Source organism: Harpia harpyja, chromosome 2, assembly GCF_026419915.1.
Source record: "Harpia harpyja isolate bHarHar1 chromosome 2, bHarHar1 primary haplotype, whole genome shotgun sequence".
In the NCBI taxonomy this organism is placed as follows: Eukaryota; Metazoa; Chordata; class Aves; order Accipitriformes; family Accipitridae; genus Harpia; species Harpia harpyja.
This window is the reverse complement of record NC_068941.1, coordinates 43,539,502-43,556,218: the sequence shown is the minus strand read 5'-3', so window position 1 is coordinate 43,556,218 and position 16,717 is coordinate 43,539,502. Positions and strand designations below refer to the sequence as shown.

The window sequence follows — 16,717 nt, the reverse complement described above, 5'->3', positions numbered from 1 at the left end:
TTGGAGACCTATAAGGTTAAATTTTGAACCCTTTGGCCTGTTACAAGTAACTGTGGGACAGGAAGGAACAGAGAACCTGGTCACAAACTTTGCTTCCACAGGAAATCAGACAAAAGATTTATGCCTAAGGATGTAAAAGCAGAAAAAGTTCAAGAACACTTTATGTGGGCACATATGTTTACAGGAAACGTTAATTCAAACATTTTCAAGCAAAATGTTTTAAATCCTGCATAACATTTTAAGTGAGGGGATGCTCATGTACACCTCATATACAGACTCATTTTGGGTTTCTTATACAGCAGTCTAACTAAAGTGGACATGGGGGATGCTAAAGAGCAATTGCACCAGTGGGGGTAAAACTCATGGCACCTGCAGTCAGATTTTATTTTCAGCTTTAAAGCACCACTCAGGATTGAAAACCACTACAGACAAGTTTAACCCAAAGGTGAAAACATCAATCCTGGGCACATTTTAAATGGTTAAAGAAAAGACCTATGATATATATATATTTCAAGTGTCGAAGCCTCCATCAGTAGGGCATTCTTACAGCATGTATTGCTTTTTTTTGTTTTATACCTGATCATGGATTATTTCATTTCATGATTACAGCATTCCAGCTAATCTAACTAAGCTTGGTTAAGTTTTTCAAAACACTCATGAGGGGACATCTCAGCTTTGAACTGCAGCTGTTTAATCTGAACTATTGCAGTTTACTACTGAACTACAGCACTGAATTTTACTGCACTGAACTAACTTACGATAGTAAAAGAAATCAAAGTGAATCGATTCTACAATAAAGAAAAATTGAATTAAGGGCAACCCAAGTAATTTTTTTTTTTTTTTTAAAGATGGGATATGAAAAATGATAGGTATAGAAAATACCTCAGAATTCCCCTCTTTCCAAGTGTGTGGGGGGGATGGGACACACAAACATGCTGGTAACACAGTGCAAAGAGACAATCTTGGTACAAGGGATGAGCAGGACACTCTTCTGTGAGATTAGGATGACTCCTACTTGGCGTAAGAGAAATAAAATGCAGTATGAGAAGATGTGAGATCATGCACTTGGAGACCAAAACCAAGAATCTAGGAACTTATCTGCCGGAAATGACTGTAAAAAGAGTTTCAGTGTATTCACTAATCAGAAGGTGACTGAACTGTTAAGGTGATGCAGCAGAAGAACCCAATGAGATCACAGCATGCATCATCCAGAAATACAGTAGTTTCAGGCTCTTCTCCATGGCCCCAGCAGAGACCTTATTTGGAAATGCAGCACACATTCCCAGCTATATGTTTTCAGTAAAGATGGACTTAAAGCCATACACATAACATAGAGTCAGAGAAAAACTATCAGGATTATCAGAAGAAGAAAAACTAGTATTTGAGAAAGCGTAAGAGGAGCATGGCTTATTCAGCCCAAGCTGAGAGAGGGTATGATCCCTATCTAGAAATAGGCAAGAAGAAAAAGAAATATTTCCAGCAAGAGGCAATGCAGGTGCAAAGCCTAACGAGCAGGAAGTTGAAAGAAGGTTGCTATCTAATGAACCACAGAGATTCTCAAAACCAGGCTCAACAGCAGCTGTGGTAGAGAAGGCTTTCAAACCAAAGCTAGACAAAGTTATGAACGTGCTGTGCAACAGTGTGTAATGGCAGTGACCCAGAAAATCCCTTCCAGATCCATATCACTCTTCCAAGCAGAAAAATCTGAAGCCAGCCTGGTTTTTTATATACTTATCATTCAGAAGCAGACTAACCAAAGGAGGAAAAAAGACAAAAATCACCATGATTAACATCATAACATTTTAGATTTTCTTACTAGTAGCTTCTTAGTAAAGACTTAAGTATTCTGTACACTTCCAAGGAAAATATTTTTAAAAGATACATATATGTAGGGAGCTGCTGTGAACAGATGCAAAAACTGGAGATTTCCATTTGTACACTGAGTCTTACCTCTATAAAATACCAAGTTAATTGAAAGAAATTTGATGAAAATTTAAATAGAGACATGATAATTCACAAGCAATTAAACGGAATTTTTTTTTTAATGTTTGATGGCTGCAGCCATGTCAATGCCACCCTTGGAGTTTTAACTAAAGGATTATCTTTGCTTTATAGTATCAAGGAATAATTCAAGAGAAAAGTGAGTTGGGTGGGGGTTTTTTTCCTAATGCAATGACTTTGCTTTTCAGTAACTTAAGCAATAGGAGAAGAACGTGCATAATTTCTTCTGCTAATGACTGGCTCCAAATAAGAAATCATGAACTGCAACTACTTGTTTTCCACGTGTTTGCTCTACAGTGGAAGTTTCCTCTATTTTCCTTGTCTGACAATGAAAGATGCACACTTTTGCTTCATCTCAAGCAAAAAAACTTAAGAAATGCAGTATTGCAGGATGCATATTCTCAACAAACAAGAGGCTATCAAAGCACTTGCTCAACCTTGTTTTTAAGAATATTCTGATTGTAGCATTCTTTGATACAAAGCAAAAATGTGTACTACCATAATCAAAGTTTTGAGATTCTTAATTGCATAATAGTGAGCATTTCAAAATAACGATACAAAATTTTAAAAAGAAAAGGCAAATAATTTTGCTTAAAAATGGTATGATATTTTTAAAATAAGGTGATTTTTGAAAGAAAGGTTAGAGATAATACTTCTGAGACTGATGTACAGAGAGCAAAAAGGGTTCATATTTGCATTATAAAGTAATATAAGTAATGTCTCGTTTTTCTGGATAACAAAAATAGCACAGCAACGAGAACTCAAAATATTTTTAAATGACAAGCATTCTCCCTTTATATATGACTAATGTTGCAAAATCTTAAAATAGTAATTTACCTTATCTATGATTTTTTAATGCTATACTAATATGCCTACTAGTTAAACGGCTTTATTACTTATTTTATGAATTTTGAAAGTGCAACTGTACTCATGCCATAGCAATACAATAGCAGTGAATGTTACTATAACATCCCCAGCTTTGCTTTGCTTGCTACATTATTCTATTTACATTTTCCATCATATGGTAGCCAAAGGAAATTAATGAAAATTTTTCACACTGACACAAACTCTTAAAACCGTATGTGGTATCATGCATTCCTAATACCCCTGAGTTTCTATTCTGTCGTACAGAACAAGATTCTGACTTCTTTGAATTACTATGAATATTTACTAGTTTGGGCAAAAGACCTACTTGTGTGCGCTCACTGTGATCATAGGAAGGGAAAAAGTAAAGGACCATTTTTCTTCTTTTCATCAAAGAGTCTTCAGGTAAGTGCTAAGATATTCCCTAAATTCTGGAGCACCATGCACCAACAACTGTGCAGAGCCATTTAAAATTATTTACACAAATCAACACAGAACCATCTTTTACATTAATATTTCCATTAAATTTTGAAACAACCTGCAGAGCTTTTCTTTGTAGTCTAAGTGTCAGTTAGCCAAAACTGTAATATTAAATGCCAAGTTCAACTAGCCCTTTAAAAAAAAAAAAAAAAATCACTTAACTTTTCCAGATGTCCACACAACAACATATTCACAAGGTAATGGTTTCCCAACTTCCTTCAACAACAAAGCAAAACAAGAAGGCCCTACATGGTGCCTGCTAAAACCAAGGCTGCTTTAGAGCAAGGAGACTTTGTGAATTGAATTGAAGCACCATGTTTTTCTGCTTAAAATGCTGACATTCAGATGTGACTTCCAGAAATTTATCTATCTGTGTCTGTGCAGGTGTGCACACAGAGTTTAAATCATCCCTTATATTCCTGCCTTAGGTCAACAGCATACTAAAAAGCACAAGTCATGTAGCAACTTGTATATTCTACTGACACCATGAAATATTTCAATGGCACCTATTTAGGAAGAGATTTTAAATTGGAGATTGCCAAGCTGCAGAAAAAATAAGGAGCACAGAAATCAGCTAGAAATACTAGGATCAATAACTGAAGCCTGTTCTACAACTATAATTAGTGAAGTTCATTTTTTTTTCTCCCACCTACCAGAAGATAAGCTATAGAGACCCATGATGTGTGCATGTACATCACCTACAGTATTGAGTCACCTTGCAAGAAGCAGAAAATTTGAGAGTCAAATCTTAACCTCTGATTTATGACAGTGCTAGAATGGTCTTTGCTGTAACACCCCATCCTGCAAGAGATTAAGAAGGTTACTTTCTTTCATAAAAGTGGTAGACATTTTAGTCATTTACTGCATTAAACGTTATCTCTGCACGCTTAACCGAATAAAACTCCAGCTGGAACATTGCACCTCCACTTAAAACAAAATAATAAAAAAAATCTTATTACTCTAACTTAGGAATTCCTAAATTTAGTTTTCCCTGGGTACCATCATCACAGAAAGAATAGTAATGTACAATACTAATGGAAGTGGCAGGTGTAGGAGTGACATTTAACTGTCTAAACAAGCTCTTCCTTCAACAGGAAAGAGGTAGATAACTAGATTTTCTGTATACTACTGCTGACATGCATGCCACTGTTTGTGAAACTATGCTTTTATATCCATTTATTTAGGAACAGCAGCTGTATTCAGGGACCTTGGAAACTTTCTGCTAAACAGAAATATTTGAAAACCTTTGCTCTGAAGTGCGAGAAATCTCTCATCTACTCACAAAACTAAAAAAAAAAAAACAAAACACCAAACCTCCCCCCCCCCCCCCCCCAAAAAAAACCCAACCAACCCAACCATCAACTAAAAGAACCTCCTGTTTTGGAAACAAGCAAGACTGAATAGGACAGAAACTCCAGGAATCAGACAACAGAAAAGGTTTGCAGAAGTCATACACCAACAGGCAAGGAGAGGTACACCTAGCATGCAGGCTTCTACAGTTATTAACAGAAACTAACACTGTTTTCATTTTAGTGTGCTTTTTATTCCGCTCCTACAGCTGTGAACAGCTTCATTTTGAAAAGAATTAGTACGAGTCTTCTCTGCTGCCTTAAAAAATTCAGTGGACCACCACTTCCAGATGCAGAGTTAATTATTTAAGTAGGACAATTTACAAAGGCTCTGAAATCCATAAATTCATGCATTTTCCTTTTCCTCGTGGTTCCTTAAAAGTGAGGACAACAGAAAAAAGATCTTTCTACATTATTTATGGGTATTTCAAACCAAAGCCCCCTATAGTCAGCTTCTTATTCAAAGGCCAGAAAACCTAGCTGAAAATCCACTGGTGATGTGGGTCAAAACTGAAAAGGCAAGCGCTCCAGGGAGACACATCCAAGTCTGACATCTGGCTCTTTCCTGAGCAATCTAGAAGAGTAAAGAGCTACTGCCTGCCAAGTATTTGGAAGATTTTTTTTTTTTTCCCTAGCTTGTTATCAGGAATACATTAAGATTTAGAGGTCAAGCTGTACCCTGATCAGTGAAGCAGCAGAGGCAGAGAGGGTACAATGCAAGTTTTGAAGTACCTTTAGCTGCTTACATATAAGAAAAAAACAAATCAAGAGCACAAAAAAATGTAGCTGGGTTAAAATGAGAACAGGGCTGATGGTTCAGCAAACCTAGGCTATAGCTAACTAAGAAATAATTCCCACAATTCAGTTTAGATTTCCTAAAATCTAGAAATTTTTTTTTTTTTTTCAACCACAACCAAATACATCCAGTTTTCAGGTACAATGTCCTTCATCACCCTGTTTTCAATCCATCGATCCCACTACCAATATTAAATTTATGGTCCAGTTCTGCAGCCATATTCTTTTTCAGGCATTACCATGCCCTTTCAAATCATCCCACGTTAGACCTTCCTGACAGTCATGTAACTCCTACAGCACTCGGTAGGTTGGCAGGTGCACAGCAGCAGACAGGCATTTAGGAAACAATGCTATGGATGGAGTCCTAACAGCACAACCCAGGTCGCATTCTCCTTGCTCTGCAGGAATAACAGCAGCACAGAACAGTAAAAGCCTATTTTTAACTATAAAGCAAGCCAACATGACTAAATACACAAAAGGCGAAGACCTACAAAATAGCACGACGTCATTTTTATGAAATCGTTCTTCAGAAGAGGAAAAGAAAAGCTTTAATCCATTTTTCTTACTTGCAAAGTCACAGTTTGGAGTCAAGCTACCCAGTTGGTGTGTCCAAATGACCCAGTGCACAGTGCCTACGCTTGTAAGCAAGCTGAAAGGCTACAGTCAGATAAAATGATGCAATATTTATAGACTGAGTGAAAGAAATCACAGGTTGAGGAATTTTGACCATTGGGTTATTGTCTGGGTTTACAATGTGGTTTCTGGCTGTCCATATATCTCTGAAGATCAAGTAACTGCAGTTACCAAGAGGACGCTACTGCTACCAAACATCAGCATTTGGTCACCAGTCAACCCTGGGACAGTTGAAATACATGGAGCTACATTTTGATTGCCGTAGCATTTGTTAGCTTAATAACAGATACTAAATGCAGCTATAATGTAATACTTTGTACTACTTTGCATCCTAACACACAAGCCTGCTTCTCCTCTATTTGAGAAGCAGTTGGCTCCTGATTCAAGTCAAGAAGCTGGGGCTGAAAGAGAAGGCTGGTATTAAACCAGTTTTCATATTCCCAGTCCAAAGGAAAAGTGTCATCTCCATTACAAGCTGCAAACGCCATGGAGGTATGCATATATTTGAGTGTAGGGAGTCACAACCATATTCACATTCAAGGCAAAATCTTCACATTTTGTCAAATGGTTCAGAGCTTTCTGTTGTCCTTTACAGTAGTCACTAAACTGGAACTCACAAGACATGTAAGGAAAAATCAGAAAGCCTTCCTGAATTATAGGAGGGGCACTCACACTCCCATCTACTACCCAGCATAGGGAACACAAAGCACAGTAACTACGGAAATCTGTAGCGAATCAAATTATTTGATGGCTTTTTAAGGCTCTCTAGACAGGCTTTGGTAGGAATGGCATATTACAGGAGACAACAAATTGACTGCCTATAACACAGGACTCAGGAAAGGCTAGAAAACTAGCCAGTCCAAGCTGGGAGATTTAGCAGGCTACTCCTCATTTAGGAAAATCCCCTTTCACTTTTCATGACAAGGGAACTAAACATGCTGGGATTTTGTGCTCCAACATTTGCAATGGAGACCATGGATCACAGAAAGGCTGGTGCCCTTATTTTTAGCTTTTTGACCAGCTTAAGGTTTAGGCCAAGTATAGAATGCCAGGTTAGCTAAATACCGTAGAGTTGGTTCATAGTAGCAAGCTTCACATTTGCAGTGAGAGCAACCCAAAAAGACAGATGAAGGCTTTTGGCCAAAGGCTGGACCCACATTCTTGCATCTTACCAAACTGCACTAGTCTAATAACCAACACCAGCACCACAAGTGTAAACTACAAACAACACCTACACAAAATTTCATCATGTCTTCCAGTTATTTCAGCAAATGCAATTGGTTGTGGTCCTTCATGTTTTCCAAGAAAAAAAAAAAAAAGAAAAGAAAAAATTAGGCGATAGCTCATCTCCACCCCTGTATCTCAGATGTATTAGGGACTTAGTAGCAGCACTATTTGGGCCAGATGCTTTGTTAACGTAAGGCTATTTGCAATGCTTTTATGTGGGTGATGTTGAAGGTAATCTGTTGTCCTTCATCTGCCCTTCTAGTGTCCCCATACAAACACGGGTTTAGGAAGGAATGACAAACACTCCTACAAATTCCAGCTCCTGGGCACAGGATCAGCTTTCACAAGCAACCCACTGAGCAGAGACCCCTTCAGTACAGTTTATTCTTGCTGTGGTTCTCAGCTGAATCATCACCATCTCTAAATGAACAGCAAAAAAGACTACTGGCAAGCTGACAAAATTGGAAGAACCACCAACCATCCAGTACTGGGATACTGTATGAGTGCCAGTTACATCTCAGTAACAGATCGATGGGTTAAGCATGCAGAGGTTAGAATCCTAAAAAGCCTGCAGACCTGCAGGGGTCATCCCACGCTTCTTTTGCACTATAGCTACCAGACTCTTTTAAATACAGTATTAAAAATGAAGTGTGGCAGGTACAAGGTTCTTTGGTCAAGGGTAAATCTTGAAACATTAATACTTCATTTTTCTCAAATCCTTAACATTAACTATACTTATGTAGGGTTTTCATAGTCAGTAGTACTCCTCATCCACTGGCAATAAAGAAGACTGGAAACACTGCTTCAGTATTACCCTCACCTGCATGAACTCTTGAAATACCCTACTATAAAGTTTGGGTTTTTTTTTTCCTAGTAGTATTACTTTTATTGATTTTTTAATTTAGAGAACACTAACAAGAATGCATCAATATTAGTAAGTGAAAATAATTAATAGTCTGGTTATATATCTGCTATTGCAACTAAGATATCAAAAATCAAAATCAGACTTTAAGAAAATAATCCTGAGATCCTGAAAATCTTGTATTTATTTGTCAGACCAAAAAAAAACCAAAAAACAAAAAACAATCACACCACTGTGTATTCATGAAAGGGTTAGTAAAATTAGTTCAGCTTTTCAAACATCAAGGATGCTGTTAAGGGCTAATCTGTAGCAATTTAAAGCCTAGAATATACCAGGGAAGAAAAAATATCTAAGATAGTTGAAGAAAAGCAAACTTTAAATAAGCTTAAAAAAAATATATACTTAAGAGTTTCTAGCATCAACATTCATTCATTATCCAGAGAGCTGATAGTCTGAACACAGTTTAAATGTTTATCCAATTCCAGTTTAGAAATTAACAATCATGGTTCCTAATGCTTGTATTGTTAAATCACATGCAGTTATCTTTTGTTATTTCATTGATTTTGCAGACAACCTGTAAAGCTATCAAGTACAGAAGTATTTTGCAGATGAGCTTCAGGTCATCTCAGCAGCAGACACAGAACAGAGACACTTCCCTCGCTTTTGCATACTGGAGTAGTACCCCCAGCAGCAGCGGCAATCACAACTGCAAAAACAAGCAACACAACTGACAGCAGTTTCTAATCCTTTTATAAGCTACATATTTCTTCGCATATCACTATCTGAGATGCCCTGCTTTCGATAATTAAAAATGGAATTTCCAAAAATCTAATTTACTTCATCTTCCTGGAATATTTTTACAAGTGCATTTGCTAAACTGTTAAGGTTACGTCACTTGGAAATTGTCTAAGTACAAGCATAAGTATCACTGAGCCAGTACTCTGTAAGGGAGTGCAAATATTTTGCAGGTGGAAGAATCAACCTGAGATACTGAGGTACAGGATTTCCTTAGCTGACCATGCTTGCTTCTAGTTACAGTGGACTTCACGCTACTATACATGCATATTGCTAATTCCCTGATATTTTTAACCTATGCTACACTTAGCACAACACAGTCCATTATCTTCTGCTTTTTAGAGCTTCTATTATTCTTGTGTCTTTATTAACTAGTAGAATCAGGAGCAAATCAACAGTACCTTAAGGGATTTAGGATTTTTCTTCTCTTTTGACATTTGGCTTTTTGGTTGCTTGATTTTTATTTTTTTTTTTAAATTGTTGGGTATCAGCAGCTCTCAATTTCAGCTGGATTTTCAGCATGCCTGAAGATCAGGCAGGAGTGCTTAAAACTCAGTAATGATAAATAGCGTTAGTCTGTTCATCTCAAAATAGCATGTTGGAAGAAGCTGACTTTCCTTTTCAGGTTCACATCTGTATTGTGACTATGACACAACACATTTCAGTGTGCACCATCATAGACATCACTTTGCAAGCACTCCAACACCACCGCTAGATTTGGCCACTTTGGAACGTAAATCAGAACCAGTAATATTGATTCTGTTAGTTTCCCAATTCTTATCGTGAGGCCTGAACTTTTCCTACTTCATAAATTTGCTAAACAAATGCCCTACTGTGAGATCTTCTATGCCAACTATTCATGTCAACCTGAAAAAATTTCAGCTACTTTTTCAGAAGGTAGAGAAAGCAGTTTTGTGCATACACGCACAATATACATATAGACGGTGGCTTTTCTGGTGTGGTTCTCCCCTCACTTTTAAACATGTTGTGCAATGCCCAGGCCTTGAAACAGTAATGGAAAGATGGCAGGACATCTCCTATGTGCCAAGGATGCTTTCATAGCCAACTCTACAGGTCACTAATGCATTCACTGTCATTCCTATGAAATGACCCAAATTTTGCCATTTATAAGCTTTGAGAAAATCTGTAGTTAAATGTTGTCCTGGAGAACAGGAATTTAGCCAGACTCTACTGCAGATCTCTGGTAGAGCCAGGCAAGTCACTTAAAATCAACCCTTCAGATGATTAAGCTGTGGGTGCCCGAACTGAGCCAATACACAGAAAATTCAAATAACAAAATTCATACTTTGAACACTTATGTACGCCTAGCTATGCTGAGGAATAAGCATCTTAAGTTCTCAAAATTCTGCCCTTACTTTTTACCAAAGATTTGCTTCAGCAGAGCTACCTGAAAAATGAAAATAATCCCCCCACCCCCCCCGGCACTACGTTAATGAATTGCATGAACACTGTAGTTACGAACACCTCAAAAAGCCACAGAAGAAAAAAAATTAATGCTTTCATCTTCTGAGTCGGACTGGAATAGTATGCCATAAACAGAACCCGGCCTTTTGAGCAATGAAGCTAGCCCAAAATATCGAACAGCTGCTCGTTAAACCAGAGCTATCCATCTTGAGATGAATCTTGTGGAAGATATATGGTCATGTAATTGAAGACTGTATCATAATGCATCTATGAAGAGGTGAAACACTATTCCTAATCACACAAAAAATCCACAACTCCTTTATTGGTCTTCAGAGAGGATTTTTTTTTTTTTAAATATACAAATTAAAAGGAAAGGAATAATCAGAAGGGGCCAAACCAGAAATCTGGTTTCAGTAAGTGATAAAAATAAAGGAGCCTAACAACAACAGAAAAAAAATCTGTATCAAGTCCCAGTGCAATGTAATTCATTAAGATTAACAAAATCACAACCATCAGCAGTTACAGTAGCTAACAGGTTACTACCTAGTCAGAGTTCCTTTTCATATGTCTGTCTTTTTTTCCAGATATACATATAAAAAAATATCCAGGTACAATGCCACCTCAGACTATTCAGCTTACCAAGCATAGCCACCTGATCACATCATCACACTTCTTCTTCCCATGTCTTAGTGCTGCGTGATGCTCACTCAAAGGACTAATAACTATCCCAGGTTACATGTATTGTTTGAGTTATAAAACAATACTGATGATCCCTTCCAGTAACAGAAAATTACGGTTATTCTGTATAGTTCTAGATTTCTTAGGAAAGCATGCCAACCAGCACCCTTACTACACACCGTATTTGGTGTGTAGTACTAAAATGACCATATTTGAACAAGTACCACTCAAGACTTTTCCTCAAAATACCATTCATTTCCTTCTCATTCCTGGGAGCGATGGGGCCCCTAGCACAGGGCCACAAATCTTTGTGAACTAAAATATGGTAAGAACAAGCCAAAGATTTGACTTATTGCTTTCAATATTTTCCAGTAATTCAAGACAGGTCAAGCACATCAAAAGACTGCAGTACCTACATGATCACTAAAGGAGAGTCACTGGGCTGGCAAACATATCCTTTATTAGCAGATTTTATTTCAATAATACCCAAAGTAAAAATGTAACTTATACTTTCTTACAGGTTGTTCATAAGTCACTCCAATGCACTGTGCAATGCATGAGCTGTTAATCATTACACAGTCATGAAAGAACTATGCATCTCAAGTTGCATTTTTAAAAGCCATTATACCTGACAATTTTTTCATTTTTTTTAAAGTGACCTTAAGTAAAGTTCCTACAAACAACACATACAAGGGAAAAGGAGAAATGAGATAGAAAGATAACATTTTAGAAGGCCCAAGCCTACTGTGGGAACCTTCATGCGCTAGACCTTCATGTGATTTTTTTCACATAATAAAGCATGTATAAGATGCAATGTGTGAAGCTTTTCAAGAGAATGTTGTTTCAACATCCACAAAACAACATTTTTTGAAACATCACTCATCCTCCTAACCTTTAAGATTAGGAAAATTAAAATGAGACAACTACAAAGCTAGTTGAGAGGACTCTTAAAACCAGCAAGGACACAGCCAAATAGAATGAACCTACTGAAATACATGAAATCTGGTTAAGTGTATCAAATACAAGAACTCAGCAGAACTACTTTTGCAACAATCTAGCTTCCATTTCTCTGCCCTCTTTCACCCAGAACATACTTTTACTCCCTGTTCAGCAGATGGCAACAGCTGTGTGTCAAGGAACATCACCCATACATCAATACCACCTTCAGATAGGCATCTGCAGCACTGCTTCAAACTCTTCCAGTTTATGAAACATGAGGCATGTAGGACCAGCACACTTGACTGATGCTGCTGCTTTTATTTCTTATATTAAATTATCTAGGAAACGCAACACGATTTTTCACTTTTCCTCTCTCCATTTTCACCATGATGAACCTAATGGTCAGTTTGCATACCATTTTCACAGAACAGTAGATTTAAACCATATCTCTCATTCCTTAACTAAACTAGCATGAAATTAAGATTTTAACAGCATTAACTAAAATTAATTCACAGAATTTTGTGAAACCTTACACAGGAAATTTTTGCATTCAATTCCAGATTGTCCCAGCAAATCAAGCTGTCAGACTCTAGGCAGGGATGTCACAGAATTAATTAAGGCTCTATCCTTGAAATAAGATCAAGTCAGAGATCAATAAAAGATTTAGGATTCTGGGAACATACTAATATGAAAATAACTCATCACCAAAAATTATTAATTCAATAAGTTCTCCTTTTAAGCAAAGCAAGACAAAGTCTATATACCTTGAAACCCCAAGCTTGCCTTCCCTCTCTACCAAGAATTCACATCTTTCAGTCCCATTTTCCAGGCAAAATAACCTCTACCTAGAGAACAAGCACGGAAAGTTTCATTGCCAAAGTGGTGGTGGTTGCTGAGCTACATTGTGTCCTAACAGTTTCATTTTAAACTTCTATATAAACTCTAAACTATGACTTTTGTTCACCCAAAATCAGCAATTGCACGCCAGCCCTGTGTCAAAGTATGATTTCTTTCTCTTACATATATGTGGACTTTTCTTAAGGTAAACTAATTTTCTTGTAAAGCAGTACCTTGACCTTCTCCCTTTTAGTATTCCTACATTTTGGTCCAGAGAGTGAAATTTATCTCTGTGATTAAATTAACTCAAAGTAATACAATTAAAATATGACAGAGCTTGTAACGTAGAGTCTCTAAAATGCCAGGTTATTTTTTTCCTTTACCTATAAGCAATTATTTTATATTGGTTAGACTTGCTGTGTTACCAGAATCAATCTAGAACTTTTCATCAACATTCTTTGGAGAGTAAAAAGAGCAGGAAAAACAAATACATATGCAGCTTTCGCATTTTATTCCTATTTGCAAAGTCAAGGTATCCTATTCTATTTCAGCTTCTTTAGTACTTGAGTTTCAGAAGGAAAGGAGTTTGGGGTTGGTTTTTTTTTTTTAGATTAAGTTCTAAATATTTCATGAACACCAAATGATTTGGTAACATGAACTCCTTTATATTTAGAATGTAATTAATGAGAAGGGAAAGGAACAAGTCAGTCTACAGCAAGAAACTGTGATATGTCTGCTACATGCATAAGAAAAATCCACTAGACACATTCTGAAATCTTTCTAGATTAGTTTCTGTATTTCTACACAATCAGAACTGAATTCTTGAGGAAAATGTTTATCCTTTAAGAAGTTCCTGCTATCACATCTTCCCAATATTTATGATTCTTAGCTGTATATGCTGAACATACTATACACATTCCCATGTACATTCTAGCACATATAGTATGCACAGAACATTATATATAGAGAGATCTTTTCAAGAAACAAGTTGTCAGATTGAAAATTATATTGAACCATATAAAATCTAGCATGAAGATTTAAACACGTTAACTGAGCAATAATAATATATACTTCTATAATGTTTTTATCACGTAAAACCTAAATTTCTAATTCCTGACACCTGAGGCCTTGTTAAATAACATTTGCTCTTCTGCTTATGAATGCATTTTTCCCAAACAATAAACACAGGCAGCCTATGGGATTAAAGCATGACAAAGGTGTAGCTGACTCATGGGATCAATTAGAAAGCATCAGTACTTACGTCTTTTGTTCATTCCACGTTTTACTAACAGTTTCTGCATTTTCAGCATAAGTGTATCACAGATGTTAAACGCCATGCTAAAAGGCAACAGCACACTAGTACCATACACTAGACAGAATAAATCTATTCTTATCACCACCTACAATTATATCACTTGTTATACAGCTTGAGTATTTCTTTAAAGTTTTAAGAAATGCATAACAATTTTAACAGAATGCTCATAGCTTCTTGCCCAATGAAAGTATGTCAGCATTTCTTCAAGTAAATTTTTAACATTCAAAAAGAACCTACAGAGTTGCCTTTTCTAAGCTAAAAGCAATCTTAAATACAGCCACCAACTCTAATGCCACCTCAGGTACAGCTTTCCCTCAAAACCCACTATTAAATTCACAAGCAGGAAAGTCCGTGCTCAGGACGACAAGCAGTTTCAATCTCCATGCAGTTTGCCCGTGACAGGTTATTGATAGAACAAACAGAATTTGCAATACTTACTGAGTGTTTCTCCTGCTGGCCCATAACTCCATGGTTAGCTGGGATTGCAAGTGGTTTCATAATGAAGAAACATAAGCCGAACTGAATTTACACATCATGTACCAATTTCTTATGGATGGCAAGTCACCCTCTACGGCATTAAATTAAAAAGAGGAGGAGGGGGGAAACCAAGCTGGAGCTAAAAGTGTCACTACTGGTAAGCTCAAAAGCCCCCTCGCACTTGTAGTGCAGAGCAGCAATCCAAACGACAGCGTTAGTCTCCATTTTTGTAACACTGAAAGTCTAAGCATGTCAGGATGTACAGAGCCTGATGAAACCCTACATATCCAGCATTCATCCAAGGGACCAAAACCATTCCCTGAGCCTTAGGAATGGGAAGAAAAGAAAAAGGAGGAAAAAAGCTAAAATGGCTGACTGCACAGAGACTCCCTCAAAAAGGCTTAATACAGTATTATATTAGTCAGGGTGCAGGAACCAGCCTCCAGCATTCAGCCAAGCATTGTTAATACTCCTGTTTCATTTGCAATCACACACACACACACGCACGCAGCCTCCCCCCCCTGCCACCACTACCCTCCACTCCCCCAAAATCAGGGCAGAGCGCACGAATAGGGACCTCCTCCCCTGGCTGCTAATGATGCTGACAAAGTAGTGACCAGTGATCTCTGTTCCACTCAGCTAACCAAGTTTGCACAATTAATCTTAGCAGCATGACATTGATGGACATTTAATTTTATGATGCCTGTTCCTCGCAATCACTACAAGCATGTCTACCGCCCAAAGAGTCAGCAACAAAAATACAACAGTTACACACACACAAAAACCCAGAGAATCATGAGTCTGAATGCAATACGCCAATATAATTACGTTATTGTGCTTACTTTGGAAGACCATGGCTGCAGGCAGTTGGCATAGCAACGCACAAGGAAAGCCATTTCCTGGGTAGAAAGAATGCTTCCTTTTCTAAATAAAAAATTCCTCTTAGGATACAAACGGCATTGCTGCTTCCTGCAGAAAGCAAAGACACTAGTCTGTCTCTTAACCTGCACACAGGCACACACTCAATGCAGTTCGAGTGATGTAAGTGGGTTTCTCTCTCTCGCTCTCTCTCCTCTCCCTCCCTCTCCCTTTATCCACCGAAATATTCCGAGTCAAATGGAAGACACATTCCTTGAGGCTCGCCCCCTCGGATACTTAACCATTTCACTCATTAAGGTAGAGATGGACAATGCAGATAAAACAGCAAGCTCTTGCCTGTATCTGGTATCAGCCTCTGAAGATCAAGGCAGCCCCAGAGGGGAGGGATTCCTTCGCTGCTGGCTCCTAAGAATATCACCGAAGTCAGGGTGGGAATAAGGACCCACGTTTACCTCGCCAAATCCTGAACTGAACACGACTTTTCATGAAGATGAGGATAAAGCAGAGGGGTTGACATCACCTCCCTTTTTCCCCCACCCAAAAGCGTGCTGCTGCAGAGCTGTAAACATTGTTATCAAGTATTTATAAACAGTGCACTTGATGAGCGCTCTCAGATTTTCAGCAGCTTCCCAGCTACGCAGGCCACAGATACCCAGGGGCTGTGGCAGGTGAACGTCCAGAACCCTTTAAGACGTCATTTAAAGTCTTTCTGAATATAGCTCCTGCTTCTCCTTGCGCACTGAATACACAGATTCCACTAAAAACAAAAGGGGATACACGGTCTGGAAGAGACTGACATACATATGGCTTTTCATAATTCTCCCCTCTGACTGTAATTATATCTGAAACTCAGAAATTTCCCCAGTCACTCCCATTTACACTATACCACTTCTCGTGTTATACCAGCAACATCATACTGCAGAGGAGCTGAAACGCAACAGGGAACGTGCTCAAGCAATAAACTAATTGTCAGCCCTATACAACGAACATCTTAAGAGCCACGAATTCACACCACTTGATGCAGGGGAGACCAAGCCAGGGCAAACAGGAACATGCCACTCTTCCATTACGCTTCAACTTTAGTACAGTTCTCTAGAACACATTTACAACACATTCTTTAAAATGAGAGACCATCTGTGCTTAAAGTAACTTCAAAGTCTT

General features: G+C 37.9%; 1 protein-coding gene across 6 annotated transcripts in view; it reads right to left on the bottom strand.

Annotated features, from left to right (window-relative positions):
* RAPGEF2 (Rap guanine nucleotide exchange factor 2) overlaps positions 1–16,717 on the bottom strand; it is a 193,439-nt gene that overhangs the window by 57,919 nt on the left and 118,803 nt on the right. The window contains exon 1 of one of the 6 annotated variants that reach the window (XM_052778347.1): positions 15,520–15,626. The exons of 4 other annotated variants lie outside the window; for them this stretch is intronic. In XM_052778347.1, the coding sequence (XP_052634307.1) occupies positions 15,520–15,573 (54 nt within the window). In that variant the 5' untranslated portion in view covers positions 15,574–15,626. Of the gene's footprint in view, positions 1–14,638; positions 15,186–15,519; positions 15,627–16,717 lie in introns of those variants that run through there. One more of the 6 variants, XM_052778338.1, reaches the window with a different exon arrangement.